We start from the raw sequence: 23,289 nt of genomic DNA on the forward strand, positions 1-23,289 counted from the left end.
CCTTCTTCCCTTACACCGTTTGAAACTCAGGGGCAGGAGAGGGGGCTTAACAAGTTACATCCAGTCTGGGCTCTCAGGATTTATGTTCACCGCTCAGCCCAATGCTGTAAATCTACTCTTTGTCTGCTTTGGGGGGCACAACTGAGGTTTAGTTGCTTCCAGGCAGACTATATCTCACTGGTTTTCGGATGCGCTTTTCCCTTGCCTATGAGGCACGCGGTGTCACTTCGCCTCTAAGTGTCAGGGCCCATTCCACCCAAAGTGTGGCAGCTTCAAAACCGCTATCAAGAGGAGCGTCTTTGTGAGATGTTTGTGCTGTGGTAGGCTGGTCCTTCCTGCACACATTCACCAGGTGTTATAGTGTGGATGCGGGCTCAACCCCAGGATCCCAGGTCCTTTTGGGTTGAGCCCTTCCTGTTCTTACAGTGCTGTGCTTGTGAAAAACTTTTCACAACATGTGATGCAGGCTTCCTCTTAGTATAGTGGCGCGAGTATTGTCGTTCCCATAGCATCAGCACTATGATGTGGCGTTGATGTTCCCTCAACAGGGAACATCTCATTTATTTAACCGGATTCCCTGAGAATGGCAATCAGACGCAGCATCTTGTTAGCGTACATTAAGTGCTTTAATGACATTTTTTGTTAATAAAATCTCATCAATATTGAGTTATCATACATATCGCTGACACTGATGGCAAAGCTGAATTTTCAGTAGCCATTACTCCAGTCTTCAGTGTCACATGGTCTTTCAGAAATAATTCTAATATGCTGACTTGGTGCTCAAGAAACATTCCATATTATTATCAATGTTAGAACAGTTGTGCTGTTTAATATATTTGTTCAGAGTACGTCGCCACAGTACTGCCTACATTGTGGATCCGCCACTGACCCTGCCCTTTAGTACATGATGTACTTGCCTGTGCATAAATTATACCTGAAAATGTGCACTAACAAAACTGTGCAATCATATGGCAGCGTGAGCCCTCGTTAGCATTTCAGAACGAAAGATAGTTCCTCTTTCTTAGACTATATCCCACCAGACAGCTCTGGCTTATTATAGAGATGCACTGATCCAAATATCCCCTCACATCTCCTCTCATCACTTTTCCTGCCCTCTTTTCTCTCTCTCTAGCACCCCCCCCCCCCCACCTCCCTCTGTGCGGCAAATCTGACTGTGATTTTAAAGGGCCGCTGAGTGAAATGAAAGCACTTCCTGTTTCTATTTCTGTAACTGTCTGTGTGAGGAGCTACTGAGGCAAGACTCTGAAAGCAGCAGAGCATTCTACAGTGACTAATCGCTCACACACACGCTCACAGACAGGCATGGCACCCTCCCTTGCTTTTTCTCACAGAAGCCATTAAATGACAAACCAGCCCTTTTATCCACCTTCCAAATCTCCTCATCGCTCCTTTCTTGCCGATGACCGCCTGTCTGCCGTGCCCTCCATGTCTCTAGATTGTCATCTCCGTGATACAGCCCACTCAGACACAATAGGGGTACAGATAGAGGGCAACGTGTGTGTTTTCCAATGGAAAGGGTGCTTTGATTGGCGGCTGATCAAAGGAAGTCTTCTATTCTCTGCATCGGTGGAAAGATGGCTGACTCACTCCTTGAGGGTAAAGGTCATTTATCCTCTATTACTCAAAACACTTTTAAAGGCAGAGTGACTTTAGAGTGGGCTTCCAGCGTGGTCTGTTATGTCCATCTCTTCCTGTAGACTAACATGAAAGAGAAGGCAATATATAGTCGGATGTCTATTTCCGACAACTGGCCTGTATGAAATCGGGTCACTTGATGTTTGGTCATACTCTCAGGTGTGACCGGAACAGCGAATTCGGGCTGCTTAATGCACACAGTCCTGTTAAATATGCCTCAGCCCACACAGAGACAGGAAACAATGTCACCTTGCTGACCAAGACCAATCAGACGGCAGCGTCATGGCAACCACACAGGAAATCAGTGATTGGTGCAAGCTTGTGCTGCTGTTTACAATAAATTTTAAAACCTGGTAAAATATCCACACAACTAATTGAACAAAAATGCAGCATGAATAGATACATAAAAGTCCCACTTAAGTCAATTATAAATGTATGAATGTCTTTGCATAGAATAACAAAATATCAAAGTGGCATTTACTTTTGGGTAAATATTAGTGCAGGGCAAATTAACGCCTTAATGCGGCCGATTAATTTTTTCATTTTAACGCATTAAAAATATTTCACGCAATTAACGCAGCGTTCGTTTTTATATACATTTTCGCCTAGCGTTACATTATACGATCGGTCTTATTCATGTAAATGATTTTAAACCATCTAAGCGCGACAAGACAGAAGAGAACTCGCTGTATGTCAGTGTCCTGTCTGTGTGGCTACGTCTCAAACCCTAGTTGCGCCAGTCTCGTGCACACATCGAGTTCTTTTTCGCTCTTGAACACACAACACCACAGAGAATTTGACCAAAATGCCAGTTTTGTCGAGTATTCTCATAATAGGAGTCTTAAATGAGTTAAATAACGTCTTAAATGAACGTGAGAAAATGAGATGCGCGTGACAGTGCATCAGATCCGCGTCATATTCGGCAGTGCCCGATCTTAAAGTGACAGCAACACTGATGATGTCTGTCATTAATGTTCATCAAAGAACAACGGGAACAGAGAAAAGATGATAAATCTATATTTCATGTATTATTTATGCAGTTAAGAAAGGTGTTTGATAACTATTACATTTCTGTATATGTCTAACAGGGAAGGCCACATGTAAATATAACATTTATTATAATGGGTTTATTTAAAGATTGTTTTAAGTTCACTTAAATTAAAAGTTGTTTTTTAAAGCCTAATAAATGTTGAAATTGGTAGCTTTCATTTATACTGTAATGTAATGTCATTATAATGTTTCATAGAGACATTAGTATCAGTGATACTGGCCTTCATTCATAAAAAGATGCCATTACAACAAATATTTTAAATATGCTGTCTTTAAATTGTTTCTTCATTAATTTGGAGAGTAACTGAAATTATTACAATATCAAAATATTAAAAACTCCCAAAATATTAAAAACTTGCGATTAATCACGGTTAATTACAGAAAACAATGCGATTACCGGTAATTCGTTAATTAGTTTTTAATCGATTCCCAGCACTAGTAAATATAGAACAAATACTTCATAAAAACACTACCATTCAAAAGTTTGGGCTCAGTAAGTTTTTTTTTTTTAATAAAAGAAATTAATACTTTTATTCAGCAAGGATTAAATTGACAGTAAATACATTTATAATGATATAAAATTGAAATTTGAAATAAATAAAAATTCTATTTCAAATAAATGTTGGTTTTCAATATTGATAATAAGAAATGTTTCCTGGGCACCAAATTAGGGGTGTGTTTCAAAAACAACAACGTACAGCAACTCGCTGCTTAGTTAAAGAAATTAACTAACTAGTTGCCACTGTTTCCCAAAACATTAGGACAAAACTGCACCTCCATCGTTTGAACCAAGTTGGTTCGACAATATAGGACTGTCGTTACATTATGCAGTTGGTGGAGTAATAACTTCTGCTTAGTCAATTTGTGATTGAGATAATGTCAGATTATTATAGTTTACACAAACAACAGAAAGCCTTTCATTTTTTAAATCATGTCAACATGCAGTATGTTACTGACGTACAATTTACTCTCAGATACATGCGGTTCATTCAGTCAGCAGCTTTCTCCACAACATAATTTCAAGATGCTGATGTGAAGGTATATACATTTTAGTGCTGGGCAAACGATTAATCGCATCCAAAATAAAGGTTTGTGTTTACATAATATATGTGTGTGTACTGTCACTGTGTATAATTATTATGTATGTATATAAATACACATTCCTTCATGTAAATATTTGCATGGAACATCATGTATATACTGTATATATATTTATATAATTTATCTTATATATCAATATAAATATTTTATATATAGATATAACATAATGTTTCTTAAATATATACATGCATTTGTGTGTATTTATATATACATAATAGTTATACACAGTACACACATATACTGTATATTATGTAAACACAAACTTTTATTTTGGATTATTCGCGATTAATAGATTGCCCAGCACTAATACATTTACATGGAATGAAGGACATTGCATGTTAGCTTGCCCAACATTGTACACAAGAGCATGATCTATTGAAGTCCCCATGGCAACAAGAAACTATGTGTCTAACCACAGTTCGAGAGCCATCACACAAGATTGCAAATGTTAATTGGAACTATGATTTCAGAAAACAGAATGTTGGTAATGACAGAAATTGCGACCATAGTTGGTTAACAATGCTTTCGAAGAATACACCCCAGAATGATTTCTGAATGATCATATGGCACTGAAGGAGTAATGGGTGCTGAAAAATCAGCCTTTAAATAATAAAACAAAGATATGTTGTTCCAAATTAAGACAAAATATTTAGGCACAAAATATATTTGGATAACATGCTGTGTCTAAACACCTCTTGTGTCATTGACACCAATCTGTTAAAGTAATTGCAAAAATGGCTCAGTGACATTAGTTTTGAGAAAAGGTCTAGAATCCTTTGTATGCAAATGCCATTTGGTTTTATATTATGTAAATAATGCAGCGACATTCACACATTTTTAAGTGTGACTTCAGTGTCCAAATACTTTGCACTGTTTAACAGAGAAATATAGAAAAAAAAGTCCTAAAAGAGGGAATTCAGGAAATAAAGAATCAAAAAAGAGAGCATTTATAATCCCAAAGATGCAAAATATACTTCTAAAGCACAAAGAGGGAGGAAAAGTGAAAGCCCAGTTTCATCTCCTCTTCCCCTGTTATCAGCAGTATGGTAATAGCAATATAAGTCCCCTTGGTGGGGTTACCACTGTAATCCGCACTCTTATCCTCTCAGATCTACATGGCAAGATGCTCTAGGTCAGCAGTCTGTGTAAATGTGTGTGTGTGAGTACATGTGTAAATGTATATTGAGCAGGGTCCAAAATTAACTCTAGCCAAACAGCAAATGTGAGTAAAAATGTGTGTTGCCAAATAAACAAAACATTAAATTTCTAAGGGACTGCAACATTTAAAAAAATATATTTAAATGGACTGGTTCTTTCTTTGTTTGCTTCCCATGTGGTCCCTGACATTCTGGTGTGGGATATTACATGTACAAAAAGCTTGCAATAAAGCCATGTGTAGACTCATATTGCTTTTATTATATAATACATGTTATTGTATTTTCATATGTCTCAGTTAAGTTTGTTGAAACCATAATTCATTTAGTCATTTAGAACCTAAATATGATTTGGATTTAAAAAATAAATTCTTGGCTGAAAAATAAATTTTAATAAAATGCAATTTATTAAAACCAACACTCTTTCATATGTGCTGCTGATAAAAGTTTCTTACAATCAAGTCTCAGACATATTTGCAGTTTATATTTAATTTATAACATTTTCATAATTCAGCTATTAAAGTAACTTACTTTTCACCTCATCAAGTCATCAATTCTCACTTCAAATACTCGATTCTCATTTCAGTGAGACAGTGAGTATATAGCTAACCTGACTCACACTCATGTCCAAATTAGATGGTTTTTGGTTCAATGAACTATGGGAATGATTCCGTCTGATTTAGAAACAAATACGGACCCACTTTATATTAGGTGGCCTTAACTACTATGTACTAACATTTGAATTAATAATTTGATACAATGCACTTATTGTGTACATACATGTTTTTACATTGTACGTACATTTAAAAAAATACCTGCATGTAATTACGTCTGTAATTAATTTCTGTAGTAACATTTGTAATTACACAGTTGACACTTCCCTTACACCGAACCCTCCCCTTAAACTTACCCATATCACCACACCTGTCCCTAACTCTACCCGTATCCCACCTCAATATCAGCAACGGTGTTTTGCAATACAATTTGAACACAGTATGTACATTGTACTTATTTGTTGATGTAAGTACATAGTACTTAAGGCCACCTAATATAAAGTGGGGCCACAAATTCTTTAGACTTGTTTTGTGAAACAGTTCAACTGATTCATCTGACTCAAAATAACATTTTGAACTGAACAACTGAATAATTGGACATTAGTAAGAAAGAATGATCACTAGTAAGAATCTGACCCTCACTGGTGTAAATGATATAAGCTATTCAAATCAAACGGTCCAGAAAATAACATTTTCTCAGTGGAAAATGCACAATTAAAGGATTATCTATAATGCCTACAGCAGTGGATCTCAACAGTTTTCACTTGGCAACAATATTCAAAAGCCCTGGATAGGGACTTTAAAAATGTTTGATATTGATTTGTAGTTTTTTTGCCCTTGCTTATTTTAAATCCTTTCAAGTCATCTTGAGGCCCCCTTAGTGGTTTGCTGAGGCCCCCTAGTGGGCCCCAGGCCCATGGTTGGGAAGTTATATTTCATCCCAAACTTCATGTGTTGACTTTCTAGCATTAAGCCATCAAAACAAAAATATGAAGGACAAAATAATGACGTGTCTTCACGTTTTGGTGACAGATGCAGTATCACTGCGAGACAGACACCAGCTTGTGTATGACGATGTGAGTGACTCAATGATCTGTGTTGTTTGTTACAGTTTTTCAAGGAAAAACAACTCAGTCCTACTGTCATAGGGTCAAAAATATATTAATTAAATGAAATATCTAATCAAATAATTTAAGTATTATAAATATGTTTATGAAACAAATATCCAAAAAACAGTTGCACGTTCTGTTAGAAATATTTTTGGAGCAGTAAATATTTCCAATTCACCGACTACTGGCGGGTGCAGCAAAACATTAATTTTGGACCCTGTTGAGTCTATGTGCGAGGGTGTTACTGTGAAATGCTTCTGAGCTCTGAAGAATGTACACACAAGTGTGAGTGTGAACATCACTCCATTACTGATTGATCTGTGTTAAACTCCCTGCTGGCAGATCCAGGTGCATTCTTGTTCCTGTGGATCGGTTTAAATAAAGTTTTCCCTCTGTGCTGAGATGTAATTGCCAATGGAGAGAGTTTTAACCGTATGTAAGACATCCTCTCATTTAATAAAAGCAGAGAACAGAAGTATCCACTCCACTAAAGGAGCATGGAGGCTATTCCACTTAAACTATACATGGTGCCAATCCAAACATATTACATTAGCATTAGAGGTAAAGCAAACCTGGAGGGAGAGGATTCAGGGTATGAGAAGGAGAGAGTTAGTCTGTTGAGAGCCCGCTTCAAAGTAAAGCAGATTAAACTGCTATCACCTCTGCAGTAAGACTTCAAGATGTTGAGGGCTACATGTGAAACACATGTGCATGTTTTTATTTCGCTTTGCATGCTTAACGGCGCAGAAATCTTTTAATCTCTATCAACCTTTAAAGTTTTGCTAATATGTCTTAAAGCATGTGTCTGTGATCTTTTGCTGGACAGTCGTGTATGTGAGATAAAAATAAATAAAATAATTTCACTGCTGATACTGAGAGCATGTTATTTGCACAGACTGTATTGTTTTAGCATCGTATTCACAGAAGGAGCTTTGCAAATCACGTAATAATAATGAACGCTAACAATTTGCATAGCGCAATTGCCGATCTTGTGGGTCTGTTCTGATTGCTACATTGTGGAGGATGCAGCAGATTATCCCAATCGGCATACTTTACTGGGAATGTACAGCATCACTCCACCACTGTGATGCAGACACCTGAATTGGCTCTTTGAAAATGCTGATTAAACGCTCGACTGCACAGCTGGTCTGGATATTTGCCCGGTTATAACGCTTTTCTCCACTGTGATGAGCTACTACCATGATTAATAGAAAATGTACACAAAAATGTACAACAAAATTCACTTTACTGCTCATGGGCATTAACATTATAATGTTAATTGCACCAGACTAAAGGTGTGTTCACAACAAGATGTTCAATGTGAAAAAGTGGTGCGATAAACATTTTAATCTGAATGAACATCTGTTAATGTCTGCCGTCGATGTAACAGTATTTATTTTTTTTACAAAGAGGTGTTGTAACCTATTTTCCATCACACTCTGAATAAAGCTCGCCCCCCAATAAGATTTATGATTTGGTCACATGACGCTGTTGTTACATAAAACTACAGGTGTAAGCAGGTTAGAAATTTTGTCTGACTTGAGATGTATGTCATTAAAGTACTTGCAAGAGCGATTCAAGAGCAGACAGCTGCCTCATTCTGCAATTTTTTTAGAGGCTGCACAAGCTCTGATGACAACAAAACTGTTTCACGATTGGTCGGATTCACCGATAGCAATGATGGTGTTTGTTTCTTGTTCCTTCTGACACCTTCAGTTTCACTAATTTCATACAAACACAATACAACTTTTGGGACATTTTTGAGACTAGGCTTCATTGGTATTTAAATATTATAGACTTACAGTGCGCTCCACAAATATTGGCACCCTTGGTAAATATGAGTAAAACTGACTGTGAAAATCTCGTCTTAGTCTTTCATTCAAAATATTTGAAGACTTCAGATGCAAAAGCCTATAAGTCCGTCTGACGTTTTTATTTAAAATAAGCATTTTTGTCAGGCTTCTATGTATAGGTTTATAAGTACCGGAACTTCTGAATGGGCTGAGGCTGGGATTTAGTTGGTTTGAAGTGAAAGTATTTTATGAACATATACTATGCGGAGAGAATTAACTCAGTATCGTTATCTAATTTTTGACCGAAGTGGCTTTTGCATCTGAACTCTTCATTTACAAAAATCTAACCTTTAATTAAAGCCAAATAGTTGAAAGAAAACAAATTCTTTTTCTTTGCCAATAGCTATGTTTTTTCTTTAAAATGCATAATAAGGTTGATGAACATATGGCATTCCTCCATACAGAATCTCTCCAGATGCTTCAAATTCAGAGGTCTAAGCTGGTGGACTCTTTTCTTCAGCTCATCCAACAGGCTTGTTATGGTGTTTGGGTCAGGGGACTACTATGTCCATGGCAAAATCTTAATTCTGTGGTCAGTGAACTATTCTGTTGTTTATTTTGAGATGTGTTTTGGATCATTGGTAAGCGGAAAGATCCAACCAGTCAGATGTTGATTTAATATCTGCTGGTACTTGATGGAGTTTATGATACCGTGTATCCTAACACGCATTACGACTTGGTGGTGCTCACAAACAGACTATTTCCTAAGCATCAGTGAATAGCAGAGGAAGAATCCGGAACTGACTTTTTGATAAACATCATAGTGAATAAAAAAATCTGAACTGCTGTTTAAGAAGTAAATACTTTTACTTCCTTGTTTGACTTCCTTTCTTCTCTGTGACAAGCAATAAAAAGTTGTATAATGCTTAGGTTAACCGGGGGTTTTCTATAAGGGCCTACTAGTGTCAGACAATAAATTAGCCTTTTCTTTCAGCTCGTCTGCTGTTTATTTACGGATTGGTCTGAAAAGAAAATCACATACGAAAAAGGGTAAGGGTAAGGGTAAGTTCACCCAAAAATGAAAATTCTGTCATTAATTACTCACCCTCATGTCGTTCCAAACCCGAAAGACCTTCAGAACACAAATTCTGAACACAGAAGAGCGCTTTCTGACCCCCTCATAGACTGCAACGTTATTACCACGTTCAAGGCCCAGAAATGTAGTAAAGACATTGTTAAAATAGTCCATGTGACTACAGTGGTTCAACTTTCATTTTATTAAGCTATGAGAATACTTAAAGGGATAGTTCACCCAAAAATGAAAATTCTGTCATCATTTACTCACTCTCAAGTTGTTCCAAACCTGTATGAGATTCTTTGTTCTGCTGAACACAAAAGAAGATATTTTGAAGAATGTTTGTAACCAAGCAGAGAGAGCAACTATTGAATACCATAGTAGGGAAAAAAATACTATGGTAGTCAATGGTCTGCTTTGTTACAAACATTCTTCTAAATATCTTCTTTTGTGTTCAGCAGAACAAAGAAACTCATACAGATTTGGAACAACTTGAGGGTGAGTAAATGATGACAGAATTTTCATTTTTGGGTGAACTATCCCTTTAAATTACAACTTTTTTTCAACAATTTCTTCTCTTCTGTGTCAGCCTCCGACGCCGTTCACATAAGCACCATGACACGTGTGTTGTTGCTGACGCAGGAGGCGTTCTGACGTAGAACCCGGAAGTGCTGCACTGTTTTTACTAAGTATATATTTTCGTCGCTTCTTACAATTAAGGTTGAACCACTTTAGTCACACAGACTATTTTAACAATGTTTTTACTACCTTTCTGGGCCTTGAAAGTGGTGATTACGTTGCAGTATATGTGGGGTAAGAAACCTCTTGGATTTCATCAAAATACCTTTAATTTGTGTTCCGAAGATGAACGAAGGTCTTACGGGTTTGGAACGACATGAGGGTGAGTAATTAATGACAGAATTTTAATTTTTGGGCAAACTAACCCTTTAAAAGTGCTAGGCTACACAGCAGGGTGGTTTCAGTGCATATTGCGGCTGGTTAAACTGAATTATGTGTGGTAGTGAATAAGATGCAGGTTTTTGTGCTAAAATATTGGGCGAAAAAGTACAGTAAATGCTTGAGTTTGCACCCAAGAGTGGCAATGAGAGACCTATAAGGAGAAAAAGAAAGGTGAGAAGTAGCAAGAGAAAGTCAGAGATACAAAGAGGAAGGTAGAGCACATAACCGGGCAAATCTAATCTCTTTCAATCTTTTCATCTTCTCTCTTTACAGTTTCTGTAGATCTAAATCCTTCAATGTCCTCCCAGCTGACCTGAATGCCAGAGCTTTCTCGAGCACTTAAACTCTTCCATGAGAAACACTCTTTGTTCAGGGACAAGCAGCACACATACAAAACTTAGGCCCATCATCTATAGTTGATATAATAGTATCAGCTCTCAATGTAAGCCCTCACATATCCCATGTTATCCTTAGTTTCTGTCAAAATATCAACATAATAAGTGCATTGTACTTATTTTACATAATTTGAAGACACCTAATATAAAGTGGGACCAAATATAACAGTTACCACAGTTGTTGTTATAAAACCATAAGAAATGAATATGCGGTCTGCATCAAACAGCAAGACATTTTAAGAATCCACTTAAACCAAAGTCTACAGAGTAAAATGGAAAAATTGTAACATTCAATATGGCGGTTTTAGAAAATTAAGCCCTGCCTTTCAATAAAAAAGGTAATCGGCTTGTTGGCAGAGGCATTGCTTGCTCTTTTTACTCTACATATGCATTAGCTGGACAAAAATGAAAAAAGGTGTAGCCTGATTTAAGCATTGCTGTCCGTTTTTATTATAGAACTGACATATGTTATTGAAATGGCACATAGTTTTCGACATTTCAGTCTTTTCCCTTTCCAGTAAATTGGAAGTGTACTTGCATGACTTGAAAATAGCTGCCCTGGGGCATTGACACAATGACTGTAGACTGAACCAACTTGCTCTGACAGGGACTTAAGATAATACCAAGTTACTTCAGTTTTATTGCAGTAACAATAACTCTAGTTACTATAGTATTTGGGGGGAATCTTTGGCTATGACAGCAAAATGTTGTATGGCAGTCAGTGTTTGTGGCAACAAACCAAAAATAAAAGTCAAAAGAGTTGCACAATTAATTGTTAAAAGTCCCATTTTATATGCAGTCCATATAAGCTGCGAATTCTCTCCATATTCCCTGAGCCATTTAAGAAAATGGATGCAGGGATTAGCTTATTCATTTTACAAGGATATACAATATTTTTGTTTTTATTTGGTAAGTTGATAATTAAATGTACAGTTTTCTGAAATCTGTTCCAGTTACAGAAGGATTCAGGTGAGCGATCCACAAGTAAACAAATTCATAAATTACCAAATAAAAACAAAAATATTTTATATCCTTGCCCTTTGTTACTCAAATTTAAATTTTATACACCTTTAGTTTAGTTTATTCATTGTCATCTGAATCATTCACTCATTCATTCATTATTTCAAATTCAAATTAATAAATGTATGTAAAAACTAGTCATGCCTATTATGTTTTTCTTTAAGTAGGTCTGACGTATGTAAATTTTTCATTTATGTTTTTGATATATTTATATTTCCATGCATATTTTGATTCACATACCTGTATTTCTACTTGTTTATTGCATTTTAAATAGACCAAAGCAAAGAACATTTTGTCACTCAGTACTACTAATAAAAGAAAACGTTTTTCTTCAGACTCGTGATCCCTATTCTAAGCAAAAATCTTGATTTTCTGTTGTACTTGATAACTTGGTTTTTTTTCTGTTTTTCAAAGCTGACACGCAAATTAAATTTAAAACTAATTAAACCAAGATAAAAATTAATTAAAACCTGAACTACAAAAAGATGGTGTTGTTCCCTTTGATATGGCTACTAGACAGCATCTGATCTGCATTAGCTTAGGTAGCTGACACTCCCGCTCTAACTCACACTTTACAAGATCTTTGATGTGGAGTATTCTAATAAAGAAAATGAATGCAGGCAGGGTCATTAACAAGCACCTTAATACATTTGCACCTGCAATTGAAGTCTATATTTTTTTTAAAGCTATTTACACCTTTGGAGATCTGTTTTGAAAATGAAGTACTAAATTCAGATTCAGAATCAATGTGTGGGTTTCAGAAACTTCAGAGATAATTAGTTAATAAGTATATTAGTTGTATTTAGTATTACCTTGTTGTGTGAGTTGTTCTGTAATGAACTGAAAAGCGCAAGTGAGATAGTATTCGCAATGTATTAAGCAAATCTCACAATATGCTCGATTTGGACCCAGTTAAGAGCAAAGAGACACACTCTGCTCTGCTCTAATGGGGATGTCAGTAGATGCTGAAGATAATAACTGTTAGTTTACACTGTAGATAATGATTAATTCAGTTGCATTTCAGCTGAGCTGGCAAGCTGACTAAAATTGCAATACAATACTGTGTAAGTAGTGTGCCTGAACTCTAAATTTGAAGGAGGAATAAAACAAAGTGAAAAATAACCTGACTAATGGACTGCGATAACCTATACAATAACATTCTCTGGAAATGGAAGTCAGGGGAAAATCCTGAAGGTCTCTTTTATCATTGACATGAATACTTGTATGAGTGAGTAAAAATGACAGGGCTTTTTAACTCTGCCAGTTTAGTTCTTCAAAATAGATTTGTGACTGACAATCACAGAGTAGCACAATACTTGTAAAATAAATTCTGACTGTGTGTGGGCGCAATAAATTTCACCCTTGACAGCACACGTTTAAAGGGATAGTTTATCCGAAAATGAAAATTCATTTAAAAAAAAAAAAAATTCACAACAAAAGTAGTTCTTGCACTATATTCCAAGTCCTCTTAAAGAATTAGTTCGCTTCAGAACTAACATTTCCTGATAATTTACATCCAAGATGTTCATGTCTTTCTTACTTCAGTCAAATTACGTTTTTTGAGGGAAACATTCCAGGATTTTTCTACATATAATGGACTTCAACGGCAACCAACGGCTTGAAGGTCCAAATCAATACAGTTTCTGAAGCCATTCAAAGCCCTTTGAAATTGCATTGATTTGGACCTTCAACCCATTGGTTGCCGTTGAAGTCCATTATATCCTGCAATGTTTTCCTCAAATTTCCGTAATTTCAAAGAGATGAACATCTAGAATGACATGGGGGTGAGTAAATTATCAAGACATTTTAATTCTAAAGTGAGCTAATCCTTTAAGTAATAAGATTTGCATGATGAACAGACCAACATTTCAGCCATTATTCACTGATTCACTGACAGTCTTCCCCTGTGGTAACCTCTTAACTCAAGAACACTTACAAATGAATCAGTCTTTTTGGGGAACGAATTGCTCAGTCTGATCTGTGAACTAATTTTGTTCTCAAATTCAACACAGATTCATTGATTGCAGCAATTGAACAACTCACTGGAGGGAAAACATTTTAATATAACAGGTATAAAGACATATATTTTGGTCTGTTCCACAAATTTCTATTGTAGAATATAACACACAAAATGTATGGACCACTTTTACGGTTCTTTACAGCGTTTTTTGGGTGAACTATTCCTTTAAACACCTTACTTTGTTGTATGAACCAAACCCAGATCAGTTAAGAGTGAATCAGAAAGGGAATCAAATGCAAATAACCTCAGTGCCATTGGTGTTCTCAGAGATAATTTGGATTGAAAATGGTCACATTAGGAAAAATATGAAGCACAAATTTGTTTAAATGAAAGGGAAACTCACCAAAGCCCAATCTGTTGTCATTGTTTCCAAAGTCGAGAGAATATATGACAACATGGTAGTTGTTCCACACGTACAGCAAGTTGTCCCGGGGGTTGTAGTCCACAGCTGCGATGTATTGGTAGGAATTTGGGAATGGAATGCTGAGGTGCGTTTCACGGCTCTTTTCTGTGTTGTACATGTAGTCGATTTTATTCCCCAATGCTTCATTATCGTCATCTTCATAAACGCTCTTCACGACATAGAGGATTCCGCAGATCATAAAAGCATTGGAGGCCGATCGCTTATCGTATGTCGTATCCCATGAGCCCTCCACTCGTAATGTGTAGGGGTTGAGCTGACTGACCACAATTCGTCCATTGTTCTGTTCGGTGGCATAAATTACCCACAGTCCGTTTTCATCCACTGCCAGATCGATGTCAGATTTCCCACCCCAGCGATACGGCGAGGTGTCGTGGTAATTAGCGTTAGCAATTATCGCCTCACCACTTTTGATACGAGTTCGCAGGTCGAATTTAACAATGTTGCGTGTACGTTCCTTGTTGAAGAAAAGCGCACCATCGAACACCACAAACCCAGTGCCATCTACCCGATGTGGCAGTTTGTATGTTGTGGTAGGGCGACCTGCAATAAAGTCCTCCTTAGATGAGTACTCAGTCAGTGTATCTGTGCGGTAAGGTGTCCAGGGCATATAGTAGATCTTATTGGATGACTGTAGGGGGTCTTTACACCATGATCCAGACTGATGGTCTGACTCAAAGAGGTGTTCACTCTGGTACACACCTCTCAATACACCAGGACAGAGAAAGACTGAAAGAGGAAGAGATGGAGTGAGTTGCAGTCACACATTTGAATGTAATTTAATCCTCTTGGTAACACTTTATTTTAGGATTAAATTCTCACTATTAACTAGTTGCTTATTACAATGCATATTACTAGGATATTGGCTGTTTATTAGTACTTATAAAGCACATATTAATGCCTTATTCTGCATGACCTTATTCCACATCCCTTAATCCTACCCAATACTGAAACTTAAATGCTACAAAAACTTGCTAACTTACTAACTTACAAATTAGGAGTTTATTGAGGCAAAAGTCATAGTTAATAGTGAATATGTGTTCCCCATAATAAAGTGTTACCATACTCTTTTTTGTCCTATCTATTAGATTAAACATACATGAAATGCAGTTCAAACATACAATGACCTACTCTCTTTTATGATGAGCATGTTTATTATTATTAATTTGAGAATTAAAATACATTTTGATATTTTTAATGAACACAAAGATACAATTATCTAGATTTCATGAAGAAAAAAGAAATGCTTAAGTTTGGCATAATCTTAATAGTTCTTAGAAAAAAATATTTAAACAAAACTGCTTCACGGCTTATTCATAATTAAAGGGATAGATGTTTTTCTGCTTACCCCCAAGGCATCCAAGATATAGGTGTCTTTGTTTCTTCAGTAGAACACAAATGAAGATTTTTTACTCCAACCGTTGCCGTCTGTCAGTCGTATAATGCATGTGAATGGGGTCCAATTCTATTAGAGTAAAAAAAACATAGCACATTCAAATTTAACCCTGCGGCTCGTGGCGACACATTGATGTCTTAAGACACGAAACAATCGGTTTCTGCGAGAAACCGAGCAGTATTTATGCTATTATTTCACCTATTATCAGACGAATGTCATCAGCTCTTCAGACCGCCATAACTTCCTGTGAATAAGGTCAAAATACCGGCGCGGTCATAGATATATACATAGATGCCTCATTAGTGCCTGCGTGGATCGGTCGAATGAGGAATCTACGTATATATTTAATGATCGCGTCTGTATTTTGACCTTATTCACAGGAAGTTATGGTGGTCTGGAGAGCTGATGACATTCGTCTGATATGAGGTGAAATAATAGCATAAATACCGTTCGGTTTCTCGCAGAAACCGATCGTTTCGTGTCTTAAGACATCAATGTGTCGTCACAAGCCGCAGGGTTTAATTTGAAGTTGTCTGTGCATGTTTTTTTTACTCTAATAGAATTGGACCCCATTCACATGCATTATACGGCTGACAGACGGCAACGGTTGGAGTAAAAAATCTTCATTTGTGTTCTACTGAAGAAACAAAGACCCCCACATCTTGGATGCCCTGGGGGTAAGCAGAAAAACACAAAATTTTCGTTTTTGGGTGAACTATCCCTTTAACAAACCTTTGTCCACCAAATCAGTCTTGTGGTGCAACCCCAAAAAAATAAATGTCTTTCTTTTAGATAATTTGACCGTTTTATCATAATTATCATCCGATTGAATATGATTCAAATATAAGAAGCATTTTTCAAAGAGTTTTCCTTTTTGTTTATTGTGAACACTTTTGTATATCATTGACCCATAAAACACGCTAACAAATGCAATGATCCTTAACCAAAGTTATCAGAAAGCTACATGCTTTGAGTCTGAGAGAGATAGACATCTATTAAATCATATCTGATGTCTAGTAACCCGATTTATAGTTCATGACTCCTGCAGAATCCCTCAGGAGATTCTGAAAATCTGTCGCACAGAATTCTCTAACCCTGAGGAAAATTCACACGGTATGAGAATTTATGTGTGTGTGGTGGCGTGGGGGGGGGGGGGGGGTTTAAGAATCATCACCCTATTATTCCTGGTAGATTAAATGTGAAGATGAAAATAATCATCTGTTAAGCTTTATGCAAATCAACCTTAATTTGTCCTGCAGAATTACATCTTGTAATACTAAGATTCTATTCCAGGAACTTACCCACAATATATTGCTGGGAAAAAATAGCAACAATATTTTCTAACCATGGGAACATTTTCTGGGAGTAATTCAAATGACATTTTAAAGAACTATGAAAAATCAATGACCAATAAACACATTTGAGACTGGCTTAAAATCAGGGTTAACCACACACAGCAGGAAGGGCTTTCATGCATAGCGTATAAATGTACGCTCTTGTGACTAAACCCTCTGTGTGTGTGTGTGTGTGTGTGTGTGTGTGTGTGTGTGTGTGTGTGTGTGTGTGTGTGTGTGTGTGTGTGTGTGTGTGTGTGTGTGTGTGTGTGTGTGTGTGTGTGTGTGTGTGTGTGTGTGTGTGTGTGTGTGTGTGTGTGTGTGTTATGTTTTCGCTTGTTTTGATTTATAATGATACTCCTGCAAACCATGCAGATATTCTTACATGGTCACACACAAACAGAGAAGCGAGCGCACAAACAGTCACACGGAATGTCTGCCATAGAAATGGCCCTTTCCCACCATTCCGTTCCCAGAATGAGGGACATCCTCATGGGAAGTGTGGCTGGTATTTTAACTATTACTGGATGTTTCCTTTTATTGTTTTAGATGCATTAATTTTCCACAATATGTCTCAATCCAGGAACTTCTCTTGGCCTTTGATAAACTCTTTTTTTTATTACTTGTGACTGTCAAATCAATTTTCAAATTTGTTTTTTTTCTAATTTATAAAGTTGTATCCAAGTACAGAGTATTCAGTTCATTTCAAGTGTATTGTTAAAGTGCTTTTTGCAATACATAACGTTTCAAAGCAGCTTTACAGAAATAGCATGTTTCAAATATTACAATCAAGAAGCCAGGGCTGACTGTATTAAGGTAAAAAAAAAATAGCGATGAGGTATTGGGGGGGGGGGGGTGCTTAAGAGGCTTCTAATGACATACACAGTAAAAATGACAGCTATTTTTCTGTTATTATACCATACCATTCTATTCCAAATCAAGGCAATCTTCACTTGATTTCTCGCCATTTGATAAATCTGATAACTGTTCATGCATCATCTCTAGCTATGCAGAAAATTAAGTTATGTTAAAGTCTGACGGTCTAGATTCACCCCAGGCCATTCAAGAGGCATAACATCGCAAGACATCAGTTTCACACTGCCACATCTTGTGGTCAGCAAAATCGGCAGCTTAAGTTTTAAACAGTGGCAACACCTCCCTGTTCATCTGATACATGGTAAACCACCAGATACACTGAGAGAGATCAAGAGAGAGGAGACAGTGAGAAATAGAGGTCTAATTCAGGGAGTACAGCCTTGGTCTGAGATCAAGTTTCTCCTCCGCATTCCTATTATAAACCATTATGAGCTACCGATCGCCAATCTGTCATTAGTATCAAATAACACCATAACAGCCTGACAGTGAATTACACACTTAAATTACATTAAAGTAATGGACCTACCTCTCTGCTCCACTTCTGCATTCACAAACGGGTGGAAGAAGAAGAAAAGAGAGAGAGAGAGAGAGAGAGAGAGAGAGAGAGAGAGAGAGAGAGAGAGAGAGAGAGAGAGAGAGAGAGAGAGAGAACAGATTAATGATGTAATATTAAATACTTCACAGTAATTAAATTCCATATTATGCATGCAATGTGCAACGTATCTTAACACAATCTTGTGAAAGTAGTAAAATGTGCATCATTTGTACTCTAGAAATTCTATTAACAAAGTGATCATCATTTTTGAAAACAAATATAGTGTGTTCACATAATATTAGACTATTAACCAGAAAAATGAATGCATAAAACAAACGAGAGAGAAAGAAATAGGGTTTCACAAAAAAATTCTCATGGGTTTTGAGTGCTATGATTTAGATACAGAGAAGCTTTCTTGGCTAGCCTTCTTGGCTGATGAATAAAAGACACAGACTTAAAATGTATCATTATTTATTTATTTATTTGATATAAGATATGGGAAAAAAGATCAAATTTTTGGTTTTTACTCCAAATTAAAACTGAATTTTGCCTTGTTTTATTAAAAACTTGCACAACTCCATAGGCTTGACCAATGTTGTGAGTTAGAGACAAGACTATTTGATTGGCTGACATATGGAAGAAGGGGAAAGTGGTTTAGAAATATGTAATATTTAAAAGTAATATGGAAATTATAGACTTAAAAGCGAGAAGCAGCTAATTTGATGACGGTTTTAAATACAAATCTTATTAGTTTTACTTTTGAATATTTCTATCTTTGCATACATTTATATTTAGTTAAAGTTTTCCTTTTAAGCCTTATACACTTCTTATTCTTGTATATTTTTTACTTTTCATCGTTATTTCTCTAATTAAATTTGAGTTCCTTTATTTAAACATTATGCAAACAATAATGGAAGACAAACATCATCTCATTGTACTCATGCAATGGCAATAAGAGCTTGACTTGCCTTGAAAAAAAATACAATGTAGACAGTTGCAACAATTTATGTCCTTAGTGTATGTGTATGTGTCTGTTTATGTGTCTGTGTGTGTACTTCTCTATGAAATATGCATGAGGATGAACTGTTAATGCATCACTCAATAAATAAGCCGCCACACAAGAAAGAGAGACTATGTGAGTGTGTGAATGAGGTTCCAGGAGATCTGATTTAGAAGCAATTATGTCTCCCACACACACACCTAGTCAAGTTTCAGTCACATTGTAAAAGGATCAATAACAGATAGTCATTTGCTGTCAGTGATAATGAATAAAGAACAGCCTGAACAGACAGCATGCGCCTAGTCCTACTGGGAGGTTATGACTTCCTCCACTAGTACCCTATCCATCCCAACTAACAGGTTGATGTGGATAATGTAACAGGGACACCTGCTGCATGTTTACCAAAATCATTACCAAAGTTGCAATGACACTGAATTAGCGACAGATCTTTTTGTAGAGCAGGAACAAGGTCATCACCACCATTTGTTGATTGGATGGAGACAGATATGAATCCGAGCTTGCAGTTGATTGTAAGTAAAGGGCAGTTTTAAGCGAACTAAATGATTGGAGAAGTCAAGCATAATTCACTAGAGATAAGTCGTTTCACAGAAAGATTTTTTTTTTAAGAATTATGTGTTTGTTTGTTTGTTTTTTTACACAATAGGGCATCAATAAAATGCATTTAGAAAATTGAATCGACATCAAACAGAACTGAAATATATTGATTGTTTGGTAACACTTTATAAGTATAGAGTACAATACTTACAAATCATTTGCAAACTAGTTAATTCATAGTTTATACTGTAGTCTCTACATTGTAAATATATTAATAGGCTATATACAAATAGTGAGTTATTCATTCATTGTCACTGTAATTAACACAATTAGTATTGTTTAATTAGCTCATATGTAAAGATTTTTTGGGCTTTAACAACTTATTAACTGTAAATATACTGTGTGTGTGTGTGTGTATATATATATATATATATATATATATATATATATATATATATATATATATATATATATATATATATATATATATATATATATATATATATATATATATATATATATATATATATATACACAGTACAGTAATTTAACTAAATAAGAGAGATCATACAAAATGCATGTTATTTTTTATTTAGTACTGTCCTGAATAAGATATTTTGCATAAAAAATGTTTACATATAGTCCAAAAGACAAAAAAATAGATGAATTTATTAAAATGACCCGTTCAAAAGTTTATGAACCATTGATACTCAATACTGTGTGTCGTTCCCTGGATGATGAATGTTATGAAACAGAATGTTATGTGTTTGGTATGGACGCTAATATAGTTATCGTTATAAACTTATTTTTGGTGTGACTGGGCCTGTCGAAAATATTACACAAAAATTTCAGTTTGCCTTTAAACGGATAGTTCACTCAAAATTTAACCATTTACTCAAATATATTTTGAAAAATGCCTCTTTTTTTCTTTTTCTTTTTTTTTCTGTACATAAAAAATGAAAGTTTTCGGGGTCCAATGTTGTTTTGGACTCCACTGACATTCATTGTATGGTAAAAAAAAACAGTTGAAACTTTTTTCAGAATATCTTCTTTTACGTTGAAAAAAAGACGAAAAAATCCCTGTGAGTTTGGAATAATATGTGGGTGAGTAAATGATGACAGAATTTTCATTTTTGGGTGAACTATCCCTTTAACGTACTGTAAATAATATGATTTACAGGGACGCAAGATTCCTAGACTATAATTTCAAAACCACTTTATTTCCTCCATAAAGACAGTAGTTAATCACACAGATCTAAGGAGCAGGTACTGAGTATCTATATGAGGTGAAGTTTTCTGAGTGTGTAGGTAAAACAGACGTCCCATATTGAGGCCAAAGCAGAAAGGTTGACTGGAGTTCTGCCAACTCCTCCATCACAGGGGAGAAGAGAAAGCCAGAAAAACCTCAAGAAAACATTTGGAACATGTTCCCAAGGGTTTCTAAGACTGAAGTAATTAAATTACCTGCATGTGTGTGTGTGTGTATGTGAGACTGTTTGTGTGTCTGTACGGATGATGGACCTCCCCACTAATTAGTGGGCCTTTGTGAAAAAATGTTTTAGGCAGTTTTTGACCAGATGGTCACAAACACACATGTATGCACTTATGAACACTCACACACACTCCATGACCCTTTTGCGCAGGACGATTTATGGTCAAAAGGTCAAAAAGAACCGTGTGTGCATCCTGCCTGTGTGTCCTTTGTGTCATTTAGCTCTGCGCAAGAAATTCCACAATGTCTCTGCTATTCCACCCATTTGTGAATCAGTGTGTGAATGTGTAGGTGAGACAAAGTGTGTGAGTGTATTCAGGCTTTTCCTGCTGCCAGTGCCGCAGTCATACGATACTGATTTATCGTCACCGTTGCCATGGCCACCCCAGATTGGTACACCAACCCCACAGAAACCGTGAGAACTTGAAACCACATCACTCTGCCCTCAGATGATTGACAGGCTCTTTTCCCGTGAGTCATGGCATGGGACGAGGCCCGACAACAGCGGACAAATGCGACAGAAGTTCATTCATATGTATTTTTCTGTCAGGTACAAGTTCATACTTGGTGACAGATCTGATTGAGGTGCCATGTATCACTGCAATCCTAAGCTGTTAGGAAAGTAGAAAAGTTTCTAATCAACTTGAGATGTAAATTTGACAGTGCCACACTGAATAAAAACCTGAACTAATGGAGCCATTATTTTGGACTAAGGCTCTTTGTATGAGGACATGTGAGTGCACTTGTACTTGTGAGGGCGAAATTTCAAAAAATGCCCGTCTTGAATGTTCTAAAGAAATTATTTGTGAGATAATATCCATTAACTTCCATTACCACAGTTTCTTTTAAAAAAAAGAACACCAAAAACTAAGGCACTTAAAATACAGAAAAGAAAAGAATGAAGTACAGCCACACGACTCAAACATTATATGTGTTGGCATGTGAATCGTGTACTGGCCATCTGGCTAAAGTTATATCCAATATTTCAACTTGCTTGTCATGACGACTTTACCTCAGTAAAGCCAGTAAACCTGATAAATATCACACTATATGTGCAATAATACCAGAAAGGGACATGACGTAACTATCTGTAAGGCACTGTTTACCGGAATCACATTGGAATTACATCTTTAAGGCTTTTCATCTACTAAGAAAAGTATTTCTACCTCAAAACGACAATTTATAGAAATGTACAGCTCAAAAGATAAACAGGATTTCACTGAATAATTCATTTAAAAAATGCAATCTTCACATTTCATGTGCTTCATTGCGATTTGAAAAAAGGACTGAGGTACAAAGTGAAATTTTCTGTGGTAATCAACATTATGCCACAAATGTTGTCGATTTAGTGCTTTACTATAACCCGGAACATTTGCTTCGAACAACCTGAGGCCGCTAGTCTGAACTAGTAAAAGGGTTCATAAATGGGCCAAATGATGCATTAATTAAAATGAAAAAAGCTTGTAGTAATTATAACTTGATTTTTAAAACTGGATATTGTCGGTGGTTGCTATGTAGTTGACAAGGTATTCTTAGTGGTTTTAAATGGTTTGTTATGTGGTTGCTAGGTATGGTCTTTATGATATCCTGGTCCTTAGACATGACTTGAGTCCCTATTTCATTATATGTTTACGGGTTTTTTTCATTTTATCACCTACCAGATGAAAAATCTTATAGGAATATTTCGAGTTTAGCAGACAGTATTTGTGGCATAATTTTAAAGTGCCCCATTATGCTATTTTAAAGGTTCCTAATTTTATTTTGTAGGTTTACAGGTTTACATGCATCAAAGG

The 23,289-nt window shown here is 36.2% G+C and overlaps 1 protein-coding gene across 1 annotated transcript in view; it reads right to left on the minus strand.

The window, feature by feature from the left end:
* The window catches only part of adgrl3.1 (adhesion G protein-coupled receptor L3.1), a 125,246-nt gene that overhangs the window by 55,475 nt on the left and 46,482 nt on the right, over positions 1–23,289 (minus strand). Inside the window, exons 5-6 of the mRNA XM_079812256.1 lie at positions 18,441–18,455; positions 14,231–15,037 (exon numbers count right to left, since the gene is read on the minus strand). Coding sequence (XP_079668382.1) covers positions 14,231–15,037; positions 18,441–18,455 — 822 coding nt within the window. The remainder of the gene's footprint in view (positions 1–14,230; positions 15,038–18,440; positions 18,456–23,289) is intronic.

This window comes from Gobio gobio, assembly GCF_949357685.1.
Source record: "Gobio gobio genome assembly, chromosome: 3".
NCBI lineage: Eukaryota > Metazoa > Chordata > Actinopteri > Cypriniformes > Gobionidae > Gobio > Gobio gobio.